Source organism: Misgurnus anguillicaudatus, chromosome 11, assembly GCF_027580225.2.
Source record: "Misgurnus anguillicaudatus chromosome 11, ASM2758022v2, whole genome shotgun sequence".
Lineage (NCBI taxonomy): Eukaryota > Metazoa > Chordata > Actinopteri > Cypriniformes > Cobitidae > Misgurnus > Misgurnus anguillicaudatus.
The window spans coordinates 11,113,538-11,132,970 of record NC_073347.2 but is presented as its reverse complement, the minus strand read 5'-3'; the positions used below and the strand labels follow the sequence as shown (position 1 = coordinate 11,132,970).

Sequence of the window (19,433 nt, the reverse complement as noted above, 5' to 3'; positions counted from 1 at the left end):
ATGTCTAAAGCAAAAAGTTATGGCAAATGCATGGCAACAAACGTTGCGTCGTTGCTGGGCAACCATAAACGGCCTATTTCTTGGGAATTGTTTTATTTAGATTGTAATTTTATAATGTAATTTCAAAATGATTTCAATTATAATTTTGTTTCCAATGTTTTTATGAAAGATAACTCACGAAAGGCTGTTTCGTTATTAAACCATGAGTAATGACTCTTTGTGCATAACGTTAAGTAATAGTTGTTTGAAGCAGAGTAATGCACGCGACATTACGATTAAATTTAAATTAAGGTAAGAATTTACTTTACCTACGTCACGTGGCTACTTCATCAGGCCGTATACTATTTATATGTATTATTTTAGCAGACGCTTTTTTCTAAGCGTCTTGCAAATGAGAAGCCACCATTTCGTCTTATTGTACATGACGTAACGTTATATTGATAACTAAATACTATTACTATTCAGTGTTTGACCCATAAAGCTTTTGCAACTCCAATACATAACTAATATTATATGTGCGTTTTTGTACATGACAGGTAGGCCGATTGACTAAATTAAATGTATCCACGCATATTTTTGCACTCAATGAACTGCCCTGCACTTCACTTTCGCGGGAAATATCAAGTAGCCTGTCTGCATAAATGCTGCCGTCTAAGGGGTTGCTATTAATATATGCCCAACGTTCCGAAAATATATTATACAAATGTTTTACTCAAAACTCAACCTACTATTTCTGAACCTATTATAATCAAAACAGACTCATCAACACTCAATAAAGAAAAGCAATATAGCAAATAAAAACAAAACGATGTGCGCTGTGCACCCCTCCAAATGTGATGTGTAATGGTTTCGCCCGAAGTGGCGCGAAAAGACTTCGCTTTCTCACTCCACGGTCTCGCGTTACTCTGGCCACGCTGTCTTGTGCAACTACTGTTCAGCTGCTTTTATTCGAGTTTCATATCGTTTTATCTTTATCCGGCAAAAAGGTCGAGCACCTTTGCATTTAATTCTGCATTTTTTAAACCCTTGCGCCATATTTGTTGCGTAAAGTTTTGTTTTATGTTAGGTCACTTAGTTGTTCGCATTTGCAGTAAACGTTGTAAGAGATAACGTTACAGTCCAGATTTACAGACAGTTTGCACAAAAAGCAGCGAAAATGAGCGGGTAAGTTTCTTTCAAATTTATTTATAACACGAGTTGTTGGGAGAGACATGCATTTACGTTGATTTTCATTGTTTCAGCATTGTCAAAGAAGAGATACGTAGTGTTTCGCCTCATTGTCCCAAACCCAATGAATCTGAGGAGCCTGAGGGTACCTCTGTCGAGGAGGCAACTGCAGGTAGGCATTGAAATTTGCACTGAATCCCATAAAGATGATGGTATACCTGTCTGAGCAAGTTCATGCATCATGTGCTTTATACATAATCTGCACGTTGCAGAAACATGCATTGTTCCTGAGATGATCATTACCAAAGAGATGGAAGAGGAGGAAAAGCATCTGATGGAAGAAGGAGAGAAAAAAGAGAAAGAAATGTTGGAGGAGGTAAACAGTTGAGCTTTTATGGATGACATTATACATCTAATGAATGTTAGATGTGGAATATGAAAAGATAGACTGGGTAGAGTCATGGAAATTAGTAATGTCCTGAAAGTAATTTATGGAAAAATTAATAAAGTCCAAATAAGTCAATTTTATAAATTGTTGCATGTCATGCATACTAGAGACTGAGATCCACATTGTAGGTAAATGTCTGTATTAATGCTGCGTCTTATGTTGACAGGCCAGGCAGTCATGTGAGAAAGATACCCAAGAGATGCGATTCAAAAGACTGCAGCATCTTTTGCAGAAAAGCAACATCTACTCAAAGTTTCTCCTTACTAAAATGGAGCAGCAACAGCAAGAGGTATGTGTTTCGTTTATAAGACAGGAAAGAGCTGTCGCTCTGCATGGTTTATTGTTTCCGGATGTAAATCTCTTTAGGGTGTTTTTATCTAACATGAATTGTAAGCTGCCTGTCGGAGTGGCACAGATGCAGATGTTTGTGGGTAGTCGTATTAAAAGCAACCATTCATATACTGTTACAGTAGGGGGTGGGTGACAAAGTAACAAGATTAGCTACAATGTTCTCTTAATCAAATGCTGTTACAAATTTAGGAATTTAAACAAGACCCGCTTATAATTTAGCAAATAATGTCTAGTATCTTGTGTTTGCTTCATGATGTAACCTGTTATGCTGCATTCACAGATGCATTATTACCACACTGTAACAAGGTTAGTTCAACTTTAAAAAGTAAGTTACCCGTTTGCTTTATTTAAAATTTCGAATTTTTGATATTAGTTGACACTAAGGGTGGGAATCGCAGGGTACCTCACAATACAATACATGGCTCACGATAACGGTAGTGGCCTGAAGTGGTAATTCTCCGATAATCTGTGTATTTCTTTGCTAATCCTATGCCGATACATAACGATATCTGGCAAACTATAAAAACAAAATGTCTAGGATAAGATTAAGTGCAACTTTTGTCTCTTTATGCAAGTCCACAAAAAGTTTTTACTAGGAGTACTGTATCCCCTGACTGAAAATATTAAAAGTGCAAGCAGAAAAGTTAGGTGCACACCTTATATCAATTAATGCAATTATTTACTTTTTCCCCATTATATCTGCAGTACTGACAAATACCGTATTTTCCGGACTATATGTCGCACCGGAGTATAAGTCACACCAATCAAAAATGCGTCAGTCGGACAAAATAACATATACAAGTCGCAGTGGACTATACGTGGCAATTATAAAATTATTTCACAAAATCTGCGCCGAAGAACACGCATTTCATCTGGAGAGGCAAATTATTCAACTGAACAATAGCACACAGAACAGCAGGCTGAATAGATGTTCATACGTAATTGTAGCATTATCAGTTATTTACACGATAAATAATAGCATACAGAACTTACCTGGAAGGCTGAAGAGGATAAATTAACCGAACAAGCCACCGAGCATCAAGTTCACGGACTCGTCATTCCACATCACTGAATCCACACCATCCTATCCATATCTCTTTCAGCATTTGTTCCCTCATTTCAATCATTCAAGTTTTTAGCGCCGCCCCAAGGAGCCATAAAGTAATGGCCCTGGGAAATATATTTAGGGAATCTCTTTATTAACTAATGTATCGATATTCGAAGCCAGTGTATCGATTCTCATATTGCCAGGGGCGACCGAACAATACATCGCCATATCGATATATTGTCCCATCCCTAGGTGACATAACAAACTTTGAGTCAACTGATAGCACTTTTCCAGTGCATAGTACCCCACGGGTCAGGTCGTGTCAGCTCACTTTACTTTGGCTCGGTTAGCTTTTCTATAGTCCCTTTCACACATACAGTCTTTACTGGTAATTAACTGGTAAATTGCAGTTAACATGTCATGTGTGAACAGAACCTTTCCGGTAAATCAGTGCTCCCAATTTACCAGTAAGACAGGTTGTAAGATTACCAGTAATTTACTGGTAAGCGCTATGTGTGAACGAAAAATATAGGATTACCGGCATTTAGAACGGACGACGTCAGATCGGGCCAATCAGAAAGTTTTTTTACAGGTAACACGTTTACCCCCGAACTGTTTACGGACGTTTCCACACACATGCTGCTTAAAAGTCGAGCTTACTGTCTATTTGCCATATTGCCGACGTCCTTAGCACACCATCTGTGAAGCCTAATGTGCAAACGCAGGTTGACGCCACCTCACGCAATTTGATTGGTCACGAGCAACTTCGCGACCGTTTGCCACAAATGTGAAAACAACAAAATACGGACCGTGAATATTAAGTCATAACCCGCCGTTGTTTACAAACTTAATTTTTTAAGTTGAACCAACAAATCTTTTTACAGTGCATGTAAAGTAAAATATAGGGATGTGCAAAAAAAATCGCCTGTGATTCTCCTGCATGTTTCATAAGTAAAGCCGGTTCGGTGATTAGTATTAAATCGCCATCATCTGCTTTCAGATGGAGCGGCATTTACTATACAGAGCCATAGTTCGCAGAGAAGCTAGGCAAAGTCAGGTTCATAATTGAGGAAAACCGACTCCTATACTGCCATACAAAGGCAAAAGACCTTAACTCGCTAGAGTGTAGAACTGAGAAAAATGACTTTAAAGTTTCGACTTTTCAGTGACTTTAATTGTCAGTTATTTTCTTGATTTTTATTTTCGCGAAAAAACAACAAAATTGATTCAAGATACTTATCCACATGATAAAGGAGGTCTTGAATGTCCCAAAAATATAAATAACTAATTTTTGACCAAAAACGAAGTTTTTGCCTTTTGTAGGGCAGGATAGTCTATGCGATTTTGCCTAGCTTCTCTGTGAACTACGACTCTGTGTAGTAAATGCCACTCCATCTGAAAGCAGCTGATGGCGATTTACTTCTAATCACAGAACCAGCTTTGCCGATGAAACACGATGAGAATTGCAGTAAAATATATTTTCAGTTTATTTTTTGCAGACATTAACTTCAATGTTTTTCTTGAAATACAGGAAAAAATAAAAAAGGAGAGGCTTGAAAAGAGAGCTGCTAATTTGAAGCAAAAGGTACGTTTCTGAACATGCTTATCTGCCTTGACATGATTTCATGTAAAAACAAAAACGTATTGACTGTCATGTAATTGTTCTTTGCAGGGCACCAGTCAAAAGCCTGTGAAAGGTAGGCCTTATTGCATTTCAATACAACATAATAGATTATAGAATAATTTATTTGAAAATGTGTAGGTAATGATAATGTGCAGAATGTTCATCTAATCCATTACCTGTTACTGTGTTTAGCTGAGAGAAAGAAGCGTGAGAGAGAGGACTACAAAATCGCCGATGTCATGTCTAAAGAGGTGAGCATTTTATTATACTTTTGATTTTAATCTACAACATAAATGACCCATGTGCCATTCTTGAACTGGATTTTCTCTCTCTCTCCTTAAAGGAAATTCTCTCAAAGGCCAAAAAACCTAAACTAGAAGCGGTAAGATTTTTATTATTTCTTTTTCCGAAGTTAATGCCTTCCAGGGTACGTTCAAATGCATTGTAAATTACATGGCATTCATAAATTTCTCTTTCTTAAAGGACGCTGATACATCCGTTACACTGGAACCCGAGGAAATTGAGAAACTGGGTGAGACAAACTCTGACATTAAAGGACGACTGTCTGAGGCTTTACGAGAAAACAGCAAGCAGATGGTGGATCCAGATAGAAAAGTGAACGGCCAACCTGTGCCCGCACAGCAACCCACTCTTTTCACTGGCGGTGTGATGAGATGGTACCAGGTGGAGGGAATAGAATGGCTTAGGGTAAGAGGAGTTTACCAGCAGGTGGCAGCACAGTTATTATACAAAAAACTTCAACGCTCTAATTACACATTGTCTCTCTGATGCTTATAGTGCTTATCAAAAAAGTTGTAGTATAAATTATGGTATTCATTAGGCATTGATGCTATTGCATTACTGACGTCACGCTATTATGTCTGTTTTATAGATGCTGTGGGAGAACGGTATCAATGGTATCCTCGCCGATGAGATGGGTCTTGGAAAAACCATTCAGTGCATTGCCCATATTGCAATGATGGTTGAGAGGAAAGTTCTTGGACCCTTTCTAGTCGTAGCACCTTTATCAACTCTTCCAAACTGGATCAGTGAATTTAAGCGCTTTACACCAGAGGTGTGTGTAACTTTTTTAAAAAGTGACAGCAAAACCATTGTATGTATTATTGATCGTGATGTTTTGACTATTGGTTTTGCTTTGTGTTTAAGGTGTCTGTCCTGCTGTATCACGGCCCTCAGAAGGAGAGGATGGACCTTGTGAAACAGATCCGTAAACACCAAGGTCCCCTCAAAATGTTTCCTGTGGTTGTTACATCCTTTGAGATTGCAATGAGAGATAGGAGGTTTCTTCAGGTAAACAAATCCTCTATTTCTTAGTGTCCCTTAACTTATTTCACAAAATTGTATTTTTTAAAAAGTGTAATCATGCTTGTTTTTTCAGCGTTTCCACTGGAATTATTTGATTGTGGATGAGGGCCACAGGATCAAGAACCTGAATTGTCGGCTAGTGCAGGAACTGAAAATGTTGCCTGCTGATAACAAACTGCTCCTGACAGGAACGCCCCTGCAGAATAACCTGTCAGAGCTGTGGTCGCTCCTCAACTTCCTGCTTCCAGATGTGTTTGATGACCTGAAGAGGTAAGATGTTACCCAAATCATCTTGCTGACTCTTGAATGGATTGCCTGTCTTTGTTTCATGTGCTATATTTGTTGTTTTTCTCCTCAGTTTTGAGTCTTGGTTTGACATCAGCACCATCACTTCTGATACAGAAAATATTGTAGCCATCGAGCGAGAGCAAAACGTCCTTCACATGCTTCATCAGATCTGTGTTGTATACCATTAACCAGTCTTCTAATTTAACATTTCCATTGAATATATATTTTTTACTTTTTTGTTTGGTTTTGATGACAATACAATTTTAGATCCTCACTCCTTTCCTGCTAAGAAGACTGAAGTCAGATGTCACACTGGAGGTTCCACCAAAGAAAGAGATTATTGTGTATGCTCCCCTCACCAACAAACAAGAGTCCCTTTACATGGCCATTGTTAACAGGACCATAGCAAAGCTACTGGGCCAGGAGAAGGTGCGCTGATTTATAATATATTGTATACATTATTGTGTCTGTATCATGTCAGTAAGAATTAAGCGCAATGCACTACTTGAATGTTTGAGCCATGTTAGGTATATGTACACCTGGCATAATGATTGATGTAAAATTTTATATGATGTGCAAAGTCAATGATGGGCGGCCATAATAGTTTTCATACAAGTTGGACATAAACAGTTTAAATCTGTTGAGCAACAGTGACTGAAAATGTACATGCAACATATTATGCTGAGTTCAATGCTGCCCAAAGTGTCCATCTTAATTTTGTATCATAATACTATCTCCTAAAGGAGGATGCAAGACCCGTGCAGCTGACTTCAAGCGGCCGGCCGAAACGCAAGACAAGGAAGATGGTGGACTATTCAGAGAGCAACACAGACTCCGCCAAAGACTTTGAGAAATACCTGGCAAAGGTTCAGAAAGAGATGGAGAGTCAGGAAAGCTCTGTGCGTTTTGTAATCTCTTGATTGGTAGCTCATAAGTTTGTGCATTAAACTTTATTTTCATATATGGTTCCTCTTAGCTCCGGACCAATTGTGGATGTGTACATGCCGGTCGATGCTCAAATCAACCTGAAACTGCAGAACATACTGATGCTGCTGAAAAGATGCTGCAACCATGCATATCTGATTGAGTATCCTTTAGACCCCGCCACAGGAGATTTCAAGGTAATTTACACACAGTTATACATTTAGCTTTGCAGTCTGGTTTTTTTTTAGCTTAGGTGGTAAAACAAGTGAAATAATCTTCATGTCATTGGTGTACAGATCGATGAACAGTTAGTGGAAACATCAGGGAAATTTCTTGTCTTGGACCGAATGCTTCCTGAGCTGAAGAAAAGAGGACACAAGGTAAAGTTCATATTTTGTCGTGATGTGTACATTTAATGATTAACTGCTCTATCAGTCAGTGTCAAACTCCACTGCACTTATGCATACAATATATTGCTTGTTTTATCAAAGTGGTTTTGTATGGGTGTGATAATTATTCTTTGTTTATGTATGCAAAAAACTTTTATGAATATTTGGAAGGCAAGATAACATCAAGCAGCCATGATCGTGAATTATTTGTGTACCCTCTAACCTTTGTGTCAACACCCATAAAGAAATTAAACATTCTTCTGTTCATATGATGAATGATAATAAAGTGTTTCTTTACAGGCTTGAATAAATCTAGATTTTTGTTTTGTGCAGGTGTTGATTTTTAGCCAGATGACTTCTATATTAGATGTGCTGATGGATTACTGTTACCTCCGTGGTTATGAGTACAGCCGTCTGGACGGGTCTATGAGTTACACAGACCGCGATGAGAATGTAAGAAGCACAATTTAGCCAAGTTTTTGCCTATGACGTTACACCTCAGTCACATTGATCAAGTGCATGTTCTTGATCCAGATGAAGAAGTTCTCCTCCGATCCAGAGGTGTTCCTCTTCCTCCTGAGCACTCGAGCCGGTGGTCTTGGGATCAATCTGACATCTGCCGACACGGTCATCATATTTGACAGTGACTGGGTACGAATATATATGTGCTGACTTTCACTATTTTTAATTTATGCATGAAAAGCTGTCACTACAAAGTGAATGCGTGATGTGTTATGAATTCAATTTCAGAATCCTCAGGCAGATTTGCAAGCCCAAGATCGGTGTCATCGTATCGGGCAAACGAAACCTGTGATGGTATACCGTCTCATTACGGCCAACACCATTGATGAAAAGATCTTAGAGAGAGCATCTGCCAAAAGAAAGCTTGAGAAGTTGGTTATACACAAAAGTAAGCAGATACTGCAGAAAATAATGCGTTTTAAATACTTGTAATACAAATATAAAAAATAGCGTACCCCTCATGAAGTGTTGTGTTTACATGTTTACACTGATACATTTGCATCGAACCACTGAAAATTATTACACATTAATGTTTCTTTCTATGACAAGTTAAAAAAAAATTAAGAAATGAGGTTTGTTTTTGACCCGTGTCTTATATTTCTCATCAGATAAATTCAAAGGTTCAAAGGCAGAACTAAAACAGACCAAAAGCTGCATTGATGTGAATGAGCTGGTAGATCTTCTGAAATCCAGAGACTACGAAAGGTAAAGAAATACATAGTGTTGTAGTTCTCGAGACCGGTCTCAAGACCACTTTTTAAAGGTCTTGGTCTCGTCTTGGAATTGACTGCATTTTTACTCTCTCGTCTCAGACAAAGAGGACTCGGAATTTTATTTCAAGACCACAACTGATGGCACATCACAAATGTATTTTTTATCATTCATTTTATTCAGTTTATTCAGGTTTGGCATATGATGCTGGCATTGTTTAAGCATTGTTTAAGTTTCTCCCAATGACAATTTTTCTAATATTATTACTAAAAACACCTGCATTGTGTTAAGTGGATGACAAGCCATGGAAAGACAGTTCAGAATAAATGGTTAAGTTGATTTCAGCTCTTTAGTGCTTGTTCACCTTTATTTGCTTATAGACAAAGATAAATTCCCACATATCTGCAATGCCTTTGATTATTTTATCAACTTCTCTGATGGCATACAGACACAGACAAGAAGTGCCTAATATTTGCATATTCCACATTTTATCATAAGTGTTTTAATGCAATGACTTGCACTGGTCTTGGTCTTGACTTGGTCTCAACTTGTCTTGGTCTTGACTTGGTCTCGACCCTTTAAAGTCTTGTCTCGGTCTCTGCCTGTCTTGGTCATGACTTGGTCTCGGTTTAGGCGGTCTTGACTACAACACTAGATATACACAAAACGTTATACGTAAGCCAAATAGCTCTTCAACCAAATTAAATGACAGCATAATTTTTTTAATCTAAACCTGTAAAACTTTCATCTGCCGTCTCTTTCCCAAGTGATCCAAATGATGTCCGTTGTAGCATACATAATCTAATGATGAGATTATGAGCATCAAAGTTTAATTTTACATGTGACATGACTATGGGGAATATTAAAGGGACACTCCACTTGTTTTTTTTTTGTTTTTTTGAAAATATGCTCATTTTCCAGCTCCCCTAGACTTAAACATTTGAGTTTTACCATTTTGGAATCCATTCAGCCGATCTCCGGGTCTTGGGGTACCACTTTTAGCATAGTTTAGCACAATCCATTTAATCTGATTAGACCATTAGCATCGCTTAAAAAAAAAAAAAAAGTTTTGATATTTTTCCTATTTAAAACTTGACCCTTCTGTAGATACATCGTGTACTAAGACCGACAGAAAATTTAAAGTTTTTGAAAGCTATTGCTATTGAAATTTATCAAGGGGACTATTTTCGGCTGCTGCGTAATATCATTGCGCCTCCTGCAGCCATGTTACAGCAGCAAAGTCCTTGATTATTACGCCAGAATGAGAGTTTAGTTCATAGCCATATCTACCTTTTCTGTTGGTCTTAGTACACGATGTAACTACAGAAAAGTCAAGTTTTAAATGGAAAAAGTATCGGAACTCTTTGGTTGTTGTTGGCACGATGCTAGTGGTCTAATCAGATTCAATGGATTGTGCTAAAAGTGGTACCTGCAGGCCCCGAGATCGGCTGAATGGATTCCTGAAACTGTAAAAATTAAATGTTTAACTCTAAGGGGGCTGGAAAATGAGCATATTTTCAAAAAAAGTCCCTTTAAAGAATAAGATTATATTTTAACAATGTTCTTTATATTATGTAGGAGGCATTTATGTAAATCACCAAAAATGATTTGCTTGGTTTTAACAGACTGGCTCACAAATCTGGAAAGACATGGGGTTAATAATGATAGCAATATTATACGAGTAAACTGATTCTTCCGACAGAGTATTGCCAAATGTTGCACTGTAAGTTTCTTCATTATACAGTTTTGACATGGTCATTCATGCTGTGTTGCAGGGCAGTGAAAGGAACTAAAGGAAAGGTCATCAGTGACGCTGATCTGGAGTTCTTACTGGATCGCAGAGATTTAATGGGTAAAGGTTCACATCTCCTATCTGAAGTGTAACTGGTTATCAGTGTATCTTGTGTGCAAATAAGATTGAATTTCAGGCTACTGCATGGTGTTGTACAAAATGATGCTTTTGTGTTGTATCCCTCTAATGTGAATCATATCTCATGTTTCAGATCAAGCCAAGAAGCGTGTGAAACAGGAGAAGAATGGCGTGTTTAAGGTTATCGAGGCCAAAGATAACAATGATGAAATAAGTCTGTCCTGAACTGATCAAGCACTAAAGCCTTCCTGCTGGTTTTACAGAAAGATTGAGTCTTAAGATTTTATGTCAATCGATGCTGCTTTTAATCAGCCCATACACCAGTAGTTATGAACCGTTTAGCATTTCTTAAGTACATTTTCAAATGTTGTGTTATGTTGTAATCGCACTAAACCAGCAGTTTATAAATACCGTTGCATTTAATGTCTAGTTGACTGAATAGGAGCATCATGCATCTAGACAGAAATGCTCTTTAAAGCACTTTGAGTTTTAAATACTGTAAAACGTAGACTTTGCCTTTTTTGTATTTCATATTTTCTTGTCTTCAAAATATAATAAATATTTTGTATGTTGTCACCTGCAGTGTTGGGCGTAACTAGTTACAAAAAGTAAAGTTAGGGATAACTCATATTTTTCCACTTATTTGATGACAGTTACTTCTGATGTAATTAATCTAAATACTGTGTATGGACTGTAGATCAAATATATAATACAATAGTGGATTTAACATCAACATTTGGGGGTGGTTTCCTGGGCAGGGATTATCTTAAAACAGGACTAGGCCCTAGTTTGAACAAACATACCTTACTAAAAACATTACTTGTGTGCATTTTGTAGCAAAACAAAGGGCACTGATGTATTTTAAGATTTATCAGTACAAGATGTTTTTAGTTTGGACAACTCTTACATTTATTTTAGTCTAGGACTAGTTCGGGAAATCGCCCCTTTAAGTTTAAGATTAAAATGCATGTTTTTATGTATCCTCCTCACATTAAATACTTTGAGTTAATAAGAATAATGGTTACACTCTAGTGTAGTTTTCACTATTAACTGGTTGGTTATTAGCATTAATATTACTGAGATATTGGCTGTTTGTTAGTACTTAAAACCACATATTAATGCCTGATTCTGCAAAACCTTATTCCACATCTTTAATCCTAACCAATTCCTACCAATACTTAAACTTAGCTACTTTACTAAGTATTAATAAGCAGTAATTAGGACTATATTAAGGTAAAAGTAGTTAATAGTTTGTAAATTGTGAGATTTGGACCTTAAAAAAAATTGAACAGAATAATTGATGTACTTTTATATGATTTATTCAAGCCGTTTTAAGCCTATCTTTGTATCATTTACTAAATCGGATCAAGTATTATCGGAGATAGTAATTTGTACAGTAATCTAATTACATGATTGTAACTAATTATTGCTTTTTTGAGTAAATTACCCAACACTGGTCACATGTTTAATATAACCATGTCTATGCAGAGAATTTGTAGCAGTCATAAGAAGCTAAAATGTTAATATTAGGGATCTCCAACCCACCTCTGGATTTTCTGTAGGTGTGGATTGATTCATCTGCTTTACATAGTGTTTCATATACATTGAAAATAGATAGCTCACTTTTACTTTGAGTCTGAGAAAGTCTTTCAGTACTGAAAATAGTGAGGAAAGGCTCACCTTTTCCCTTTCCAGAGTAGTAAAATACCAACATAGCAACACGTATGCAAAAATATATTTAGTTCGTGTATATACACTGCCTTAAGACAAAAAATGGGTCAAATTGACTAGTGAACATCAAAATCGTAAAAAATATATTTGTTAACACTTCTATACATGTCAATGTATCCTTGCTTTGCATGCATGTTAATGGCCCTAAATCAGAAGTCACAAAACGTATGGAAGAAAAAGAAAACTTAAATAGTATTTTATATACATTGTAAATTGAAATAATAGCTCACTTTTACCACTTTTAGCTCACTTTATCTTTTTCAGTACTGAAAATAGTGAGGAGAAGCATTTTTCCCCATTTCAGTATATTAAAACACAAATACAGCAACATATACTGAATACATATTTAAAGGGACACTCCACTTTATTTTTGAAAATAGGCTCATTTTCCCTCCCCTAGAATGAAACATCCGATCTTTACCGTTTTGGAATCCATTCAGCCGATCTCCGGGTCTGGCGCCAGCACTTTTAGCATAGCTTAGCATAATCCATTGAATCTGATTAGACCATTAGCATCACACCCTCAAAAATAACCAAAGAGTTTCAATATTTTTCCTGTTTAAAAGTTGACTCTTCTGTAGTTACATCGTGTACTAAGAACAGCGGAAAATTAAAAGTTGTAATTTTCTAGGCAGATATGGCTAAGAACTATACTCTCATTCTGGCGTAATAATCAAAGATTTTGCTGCCGTTACATGACTGCAGGAAGTGCAATATTACGCACTGTCTGAAAATAGTACCCTGTATTGAAAAATACCAAGGGGACTATTTTCAAAAAAGCTGTTTTAAAAGTAGCAGCCTACCACCATACCCGGAGATCAGCTGAATGGATTAAATCAAATTTTTAATACTAGGGGAGCTAGAAAATGAGCATATTTTTTTTAAAAGGGTGGAGTGTCCTTTTAATTTGGGTCTGTACAGTTTCCTTGGGACAAAAAAAATGTGGGTCAAAATGAACCGCGAACATCAAAATCGTTATAAAATTATGTGCGTACATTTCAAAACATATCAGTGTATTCTAACTTTGCATGCATGTTTATGACCATAAATGAGAAAAAGTCACAAAATCTCAAGAACAAAATCACAGGTTAACTCTGATTGACCCTGGACATAACACACGGGTTAAAGCAATCGTTTAATTTAAAGGCACCAGAATACAATAAAATGGCATCTACCAACACACATGAAATATTGTAAAAAAAAATTGTGCTGTGATAAGTTCATGACTGATGGTTATTCTCCCCTTCCAGTTTCCTTCTTATGTCTTCTATCACTGTAAAGAGAGGAAGTATAAAGTAAGCATCAAGTCAATGCAATGTCAAAAATACCACCATCAATTAAAGGTAGGGTAACAGATTTGATCCTGAAACATTTTTTGTTATGCTGGTTAAATGTCTCCTTACATCCTGATAGCAATCACTGTGTTAAGTTGTTTAAATGTATTTGTAGAAATTTATGTCATCTGTGAAAGGCGTAGGACCAAAAAATGTTCAACAAATCATAGATTTCGGTCCGAACGGACGTTTCCATTTTTGTCCCTCATACGTAAGCATAATTTGAATGCCCACCGCGCAGCGAGTCCACGCAGACACCATACGTCATCGGCACGTTCACGTGCGCTCACCTCCTGCCTGTAAACAGTGAGAACAGCAAACTTTTCTGCTAAATTGACAACCTACACAGGAGGCACAAAACTAAAGGCATCTTTTATAACAACAACAGCAAAAACTGCCTGGATCAGCAAGAGCAAAACCCCAAATGAACATCGGTAACTTTACTGCTTTATCACGAGATGCAAACAGCTGCAGGACGCAAAGGGTCTGAAAGAGTCGTTGCACAGTTTATTTTGGTAAGGTAGGTATGCGATATGTTTGTACTGAGATGGATTCAGATATTCTACTTTGATGAAACATTGTGTTGCTTATGAAATTTGTGTTCGTTTACGGATTAGCGTAACGATATAGTTACTACGTCTACACAACCGAACGTGTGCTTAAACTAATTCTGATGTAAACCAGTTGTTTGGTTATTTTGGCAGTGTTATTCGACTTTGTACTGCAAAGTTTTCTCACTGCTGAATGAGACATGAGATGTGACCGTCTGATCTGTGCGTGTTCATGTGTTTTGGAAGAGGCGTTGGATGGCGGTTTGACTTGAGGGTGGGATCGGGATTTCATTGCTAGGCGGCTACCGTTAGCATTTTTCAAAATGTGTTACCCTACCTTTAAGGATACAAAACATCAGGGCCCGGTTGCATAAAGCACCTTAAGTGTAATTTTCCCTTAAGTTGTTTCCTTTAAACTTAAGGGTGTTGCAGAAAAACCCTTAAGTTTTTTCTGTTGTGTCTCCATGGCAACAATAGTATTTTATAACAACAAACTGGGGTCACTGTCATGAAACACTTAACGATAACTCTTACCTAAGAGAACCGTTTAAGGGATTATATGCAAAACTCTTTAATTATTATCTTACAGAAGTTAAGGGGAGTTTACCCCTTAAGTGTCATACTTAAGGAAAAAACTTAAGGTGCTTTATGCAACCGGGCCCAGAAATACACAAAAGTAAAGATTTGGAAATATGGCCACAAGTAATCAACAAAAATCTATCAAGCATTTTCACAGGTCAACATATGTGTTCAATCAGGCATCATACCATCATCAGTAGGTGACAACTTCTTTTGTGCTCTTCTATGATGGTTTGAAGTGATATCTGTGATGGTCATAGGAGGATCAGCTTTATCCACGTAGCCCATTTTCTGTGCGATTCGGTCACTGATGCCGAGGTAATCGTTCCTCAAGTCCTCCATCTCTTCTAACAGCACCTTTCTCTCACGCTCCAGCAAGCGGATGGCCTCCTTTAATCTTTCACCCTCCTTTGTACTCGCCATCTCCATCACAATCTTTTCTTTATGAATGCTCTCCAGCTTCTCTGTAATGACCTGCTTTTCCATCTTGAGTTTTTTAACCATGCCCATGTAGGTCTCGCATTCTCCTCTCAAAGCATCGGACTGTTGCAGACAGGCTTTCTGCTGCTCCTGCAAGTGAAGTATCTCCACTTTTTGTTTGTTGTGAATCTGTTGAGATTCATTTTTCATGGCCTCCACTTGCTGATGCGCTTCCATCTGGCATTTCTTCAACTCGGCATTCAATTTTTCGATCATGTCCTGAGATTCCTTTAAACTTTTCTCTTTGTCTGACTCTTTGGAGCGAGCCAATTGAATCAACCCTTTATTCTTTTCTTGAGTTTTAAATAAATGATCTTTGAGGTTTTCCGATTCAATTCTTGTGGCTGTTAACTCCTCCTCCAGTCTTTGTTTGATGGAGATGTTCTTCTTGTGTTCTGCATCCATCATCTGTAGCGTCTCTCGGCACAAAGACAGATCTTTCGCCGTTGCATCTCTCTCATCCTCGAGATGTTTCTGCTTGTTTATCAATTCTTGAGTTAACTGCTTTAACCTCTTCAGTGTTTTTTGTGAGCTCTTTTTCTCATCGAGCTCCACTTTGAGTTGATCCTTCACTGCGTTCGCACGCGTTTTGAGTCGCTCGTATTTGTCCAGTAACGCTTTGAGCTGTTTGGCCGAGCTTTTGATGTTGCTTTTGGCTTCAGAAAGTTCCTCTCTCATATCTTCACAGGTACGATCGAACTTTTTGGTGATCTCTGTATTTTTCTGTTCTTCGCATTTCAGCTTTTCAGCGATAAGTTGCGTTTCCTTCTCCTTTTGTTTGGAGATCTCCATCGTATCTTTTAGTTCCCGTTGCTTCATCATCAATAATCGGACAAGATGTTGGTTTTCCAGGTCTTTCTGTTGCAGTTGTTCCTTTACAACTTCAAAGAAGTCAAGATGTTTGCCTTTAAAAGATAAACTTTTCTCGATTCTGCTTTTTTCACGACACTTTGATGAGTCTTTTAAAATAACTTTGGAAGGGTTGGAGGAACATTTAACTGATCTTGTTGAATTGGACCGAATGAAGTAATCGAAGGGCAGGTGTAGTGTGTTATGGTCCATCTGGAAATGTGTTTGCTGATCCAGATTTCCTTCATGTTTTGCACTAATTGCTGCTTCTTTTCTCAATAAACCTTGTCCAGATATAATCCTCTGCAGCGATTTCATTGTCTGCTCATTAAAATCTTCATCAATCCCAGCTGTTTCTCGAAGTAAACTTTGACGCACCTTGAAGAATCTGTTTTCAAGACTATCCGCCGTAGCCTGCTGTGTTTCAGCACAAATTAATTCTTGTCCTTCTTTCCAGCGACCCAAAAGTATCTCTTTGTCATTTAATTGCATTTCACCATCGATGGATTCTGGCTGATGGATGTCCATCTTATCAGAAAGAGGTCTCTCCAAATTCGGCTGTGTTTGAACACCGTCAGGTTTGCACTTGTATGCAGATCTTCTTGTTCGTTTGACACTTGGGTCCATTGTTATAAATGAGTGGACAATATTTTCACACTATAAAGAGATTCAAATGTTGTTTAGACATCATCAGTCCATACTAAAATTGCAATTAAGTTAAAGGGGACATTTTACAAGATGTCATCTTTGGTGTCCCCAGAGTACGTATGTGAAGTTTTAGCCCAAAATACCCCACAGATAATTTATTATAAGATGTTAAAATTGCCACTTTGTACATGTGAGCAAAAATTTGCCGTTTTGGGTGTGTCCCTTAAAATGCAAATGAGCTGATCTGCAGTGCTGTGGTTGGATAGTGCAGATTAAGGGGCAGTATTATCCCCTTCTGACATCACAAGGAGAGACAAACTTCAGTGACCTATTTTTACATGCTTGCAGAGAATGGTTTTTAAAACTAAGTTACTGTGTTGATCTTTTTCAAATTTTCTAGGTTAATAGAAGCACTGGGGACCAAGTATAGCACTTAAACATGAAAAAAGTCTGATTTTCATGGAATGTCCCCTTTAAATAAGAAAATGCAGAAAAAAATAGTGGTGTTAAACCAACTATCAGTCAACACATTGCACACATATATAACACCTACAATTTGATAGCATATACAATTTTTTTTACAGACACTAAGATACATTTCTCAATACTTAGGTCACTTTTGCAAAACTCTTCACATAGTGAGCACAACAGAAGTCTATGTGGGCTAATCTGAGGATCAATTATCATTGGCACAAAATGCATTTAATGACTAAATCTCTCAAATTTCATGAATTCTTTTCTCACTTAGACACAACAACTACCAAAACTTTTTATACATACAGGCCATTTTGCACATGCTTCATACTGTTTTCACTTTTAAACATTTGTTCAAAACAATAACATAATACACAACTGAATAAGATAGCAATTTGCTACATTTCGACAGTAATATTTATATGTTAAATCTTTAAAATGAAATGCTATAAAAACAATTGGCCAAATGGAGAAGACCGAGTAGATTAGCATTACTATCGTATCTGTATCAGTGGATGGTGAAATTCTTGTATTTTGGAATTAATGCATCATGTCTGATTCATACCAGTAACATGTTTTGCAGTAAATTATAAGAAGAGATGTATCCTTGTTTTAAACAAAAAAATATTGTATAATGCTACATGTTGTTAGTGTTTTTTAGGTCATTGTTTTGTGGGTGACAAAGTGTGTTTGTCGGCTGTCAACCTTTGCTTGTGTTCTGGAATAATGATTTGATTTGAGACCTGAATAAAGTGTTTTGGTAGTTGTAGTGCATTTGCTTTGCCAAGCTGAAAGTTGGTTAGGAGAACTGTCTGAAGAGTTATGCAAAAGTGACCCAAGTATTGAGAAATGTGTCCTAGCGTCTGTAAAAAAAACTGTAAAGGGATTGGTCACCAAAAAATTACAATTCTGTCATTTACTCACCCTCGAGTTTTTCCAGACGCTTAAACTGCTTTGTTCTGTTGGACACAAAAGATATTTTGAAGAATGTTTGTAACCACACAGATAAGGGGCACCATTCACTGTCATATATTAGTTAACATAATATTATTGAAGTGAATGGTGCCCCAGATGTGCTATGTTTACAAACTTTCTTCTATCTATGTATCTATCTATCTATCTATGTATCTAGAAATGTATACTATCCCTTTAAGGGGTTTCCCGGACAGGGTTTAGATTAATCCAGGACTAGGCATTGGTTATATTAGAATATTTAAGTAGATTTTACAAACGTGCAATAAAAAAAAACATTACTGGTCTGCATCTTAAGACAAAACAATACCACTGATATAAAAATGTCAGTCCAAAACTGTTTTCAGAACTCAAACATGCCTTTTAGTGTGGACTAGGAATAGTTTACTGAAAAATGAAAATTTTGTATCATTTACTTAACCTAAAGTGTTCCAAACACTTTATTTTGCACTTGCAAATATATTTATTTGTTCTTCTGAACACAAATTAAGATATTTTTGAAGAATGTTTGTAATCACACAAACCTTGGGGCACCATTCACTTCCATAGTAGGGAAAAAACAATACTATTGACCCCAGATCTGTTTAATTATTAACATTCTTCAAAAATATTTTTCATTTGTGTTCAGCAGAACATATAAATAGATACAGATTTAGAATAACATGAGGTAAATGACAGAATTTTCGGTGAACTATCCCTTTGAGCCCTGTTCTGGAAATCACCCCTGTGTGTTATATAGCTGTGCTGGCAAAATAACCACCGAAGGAGTTTCAAGAATATTAAGACTTAAGATTAAGAAAGGAGCCCTTACCGTAGTTGCACGAAATCCCGCTGTCCGGACCAACTGCAACACAAGCCTACTGTGCAACACAAATCCCATTGTTCAAAACTCTTTAAAATGTCTGTCACCATAGTGACTGGACCAACGCTGGCAACCCTAAGCGCTTGGAAAGACGTTATAAAAATGGTTTTGAATCGAACCAGTTCTGCTCGAATTGCTGTAACGCAAGAAATTCCCGAACAACAGCATCCATTATTACACTGGTGGAGCTGAATTTAAACTATACCAGCTGAGATTAGATAAGGGAGTATTCTTTCAATGAGATCAATCGAAATAACAAAATATATGCTATATTTAAATCAAAGT

The 19,433-nt window shown here is 37.1% G+C and overlaps 2 protein-coding genes across 2 annotated transcripts; one reads left to right on the top strand and one right to left on the bottom strand.

Moving 5' to 3' along the window:
* Positions 1-653: 653 nt before the first annotated feature.
* Positions 654-11,244, top strand: hells (helicase, lymphoid specific). The gene is made up of 23 exons (XM_073873019.1): positions 654-1,164; positions 1,242-1,339; positions 1,440-1,543; positions 1,782-1,904; positions 4,546-4,599; positions 4,687-4,711; positions 4,831-4,889; positions 4,982-5,020; positions 5,122-5,346; positions 5,531-5,713; positions 5,806-5,949; positions 6,038-6,234; positions 6,323-6,422; positions 6,523-6,681; positions 6,996-7,150; positions 7,232-7,373; positions 7,473-7,556; positions 7,899-8,018; positions 8,100-8,216; positions 8,316-8,475; positions 8,696-8,792; positions 10,574-10,650; positions 10,802-11,244. Exons 1-23 carry the CDS (start codon positions 1,157-1,159, stop codon positions 10,891-10,893), a joined length of 2,562 nt encoding a protein of 853 aa, XP_073729120.1. The 5' UTR covers positions 654-1,156; the 3' UTR covers positions 10,894-11,244.
* Positions 11,245-12,446: 1,202 nt separating this feature from the next.
* Positions 12,447-19,376, bottom strand: cccdc110 (coiled-coil domain 110 molecular ruler complex subunit). Its single transcript, XM_055170110.2, has 3 exons — positions 19,098-19,376; positions 15,052-16,849; positions 12,447-13,672 (listed from the first exon to the last, which is right to left on the bottom strand). Exons 1-3 carry the CDS (start codon positions 19,164-19,166, stop codon positions 13,620-13,622), a joined length of 1,920 nt encoding a protein of 639 aa, XP_055026085.2. The 5' UTR covers positions 19,167-19,376; the 3' UTR covers positions 12,447-13,619.
* Positions 19,377-19,433: the final 57 nt, after the last annotated feature.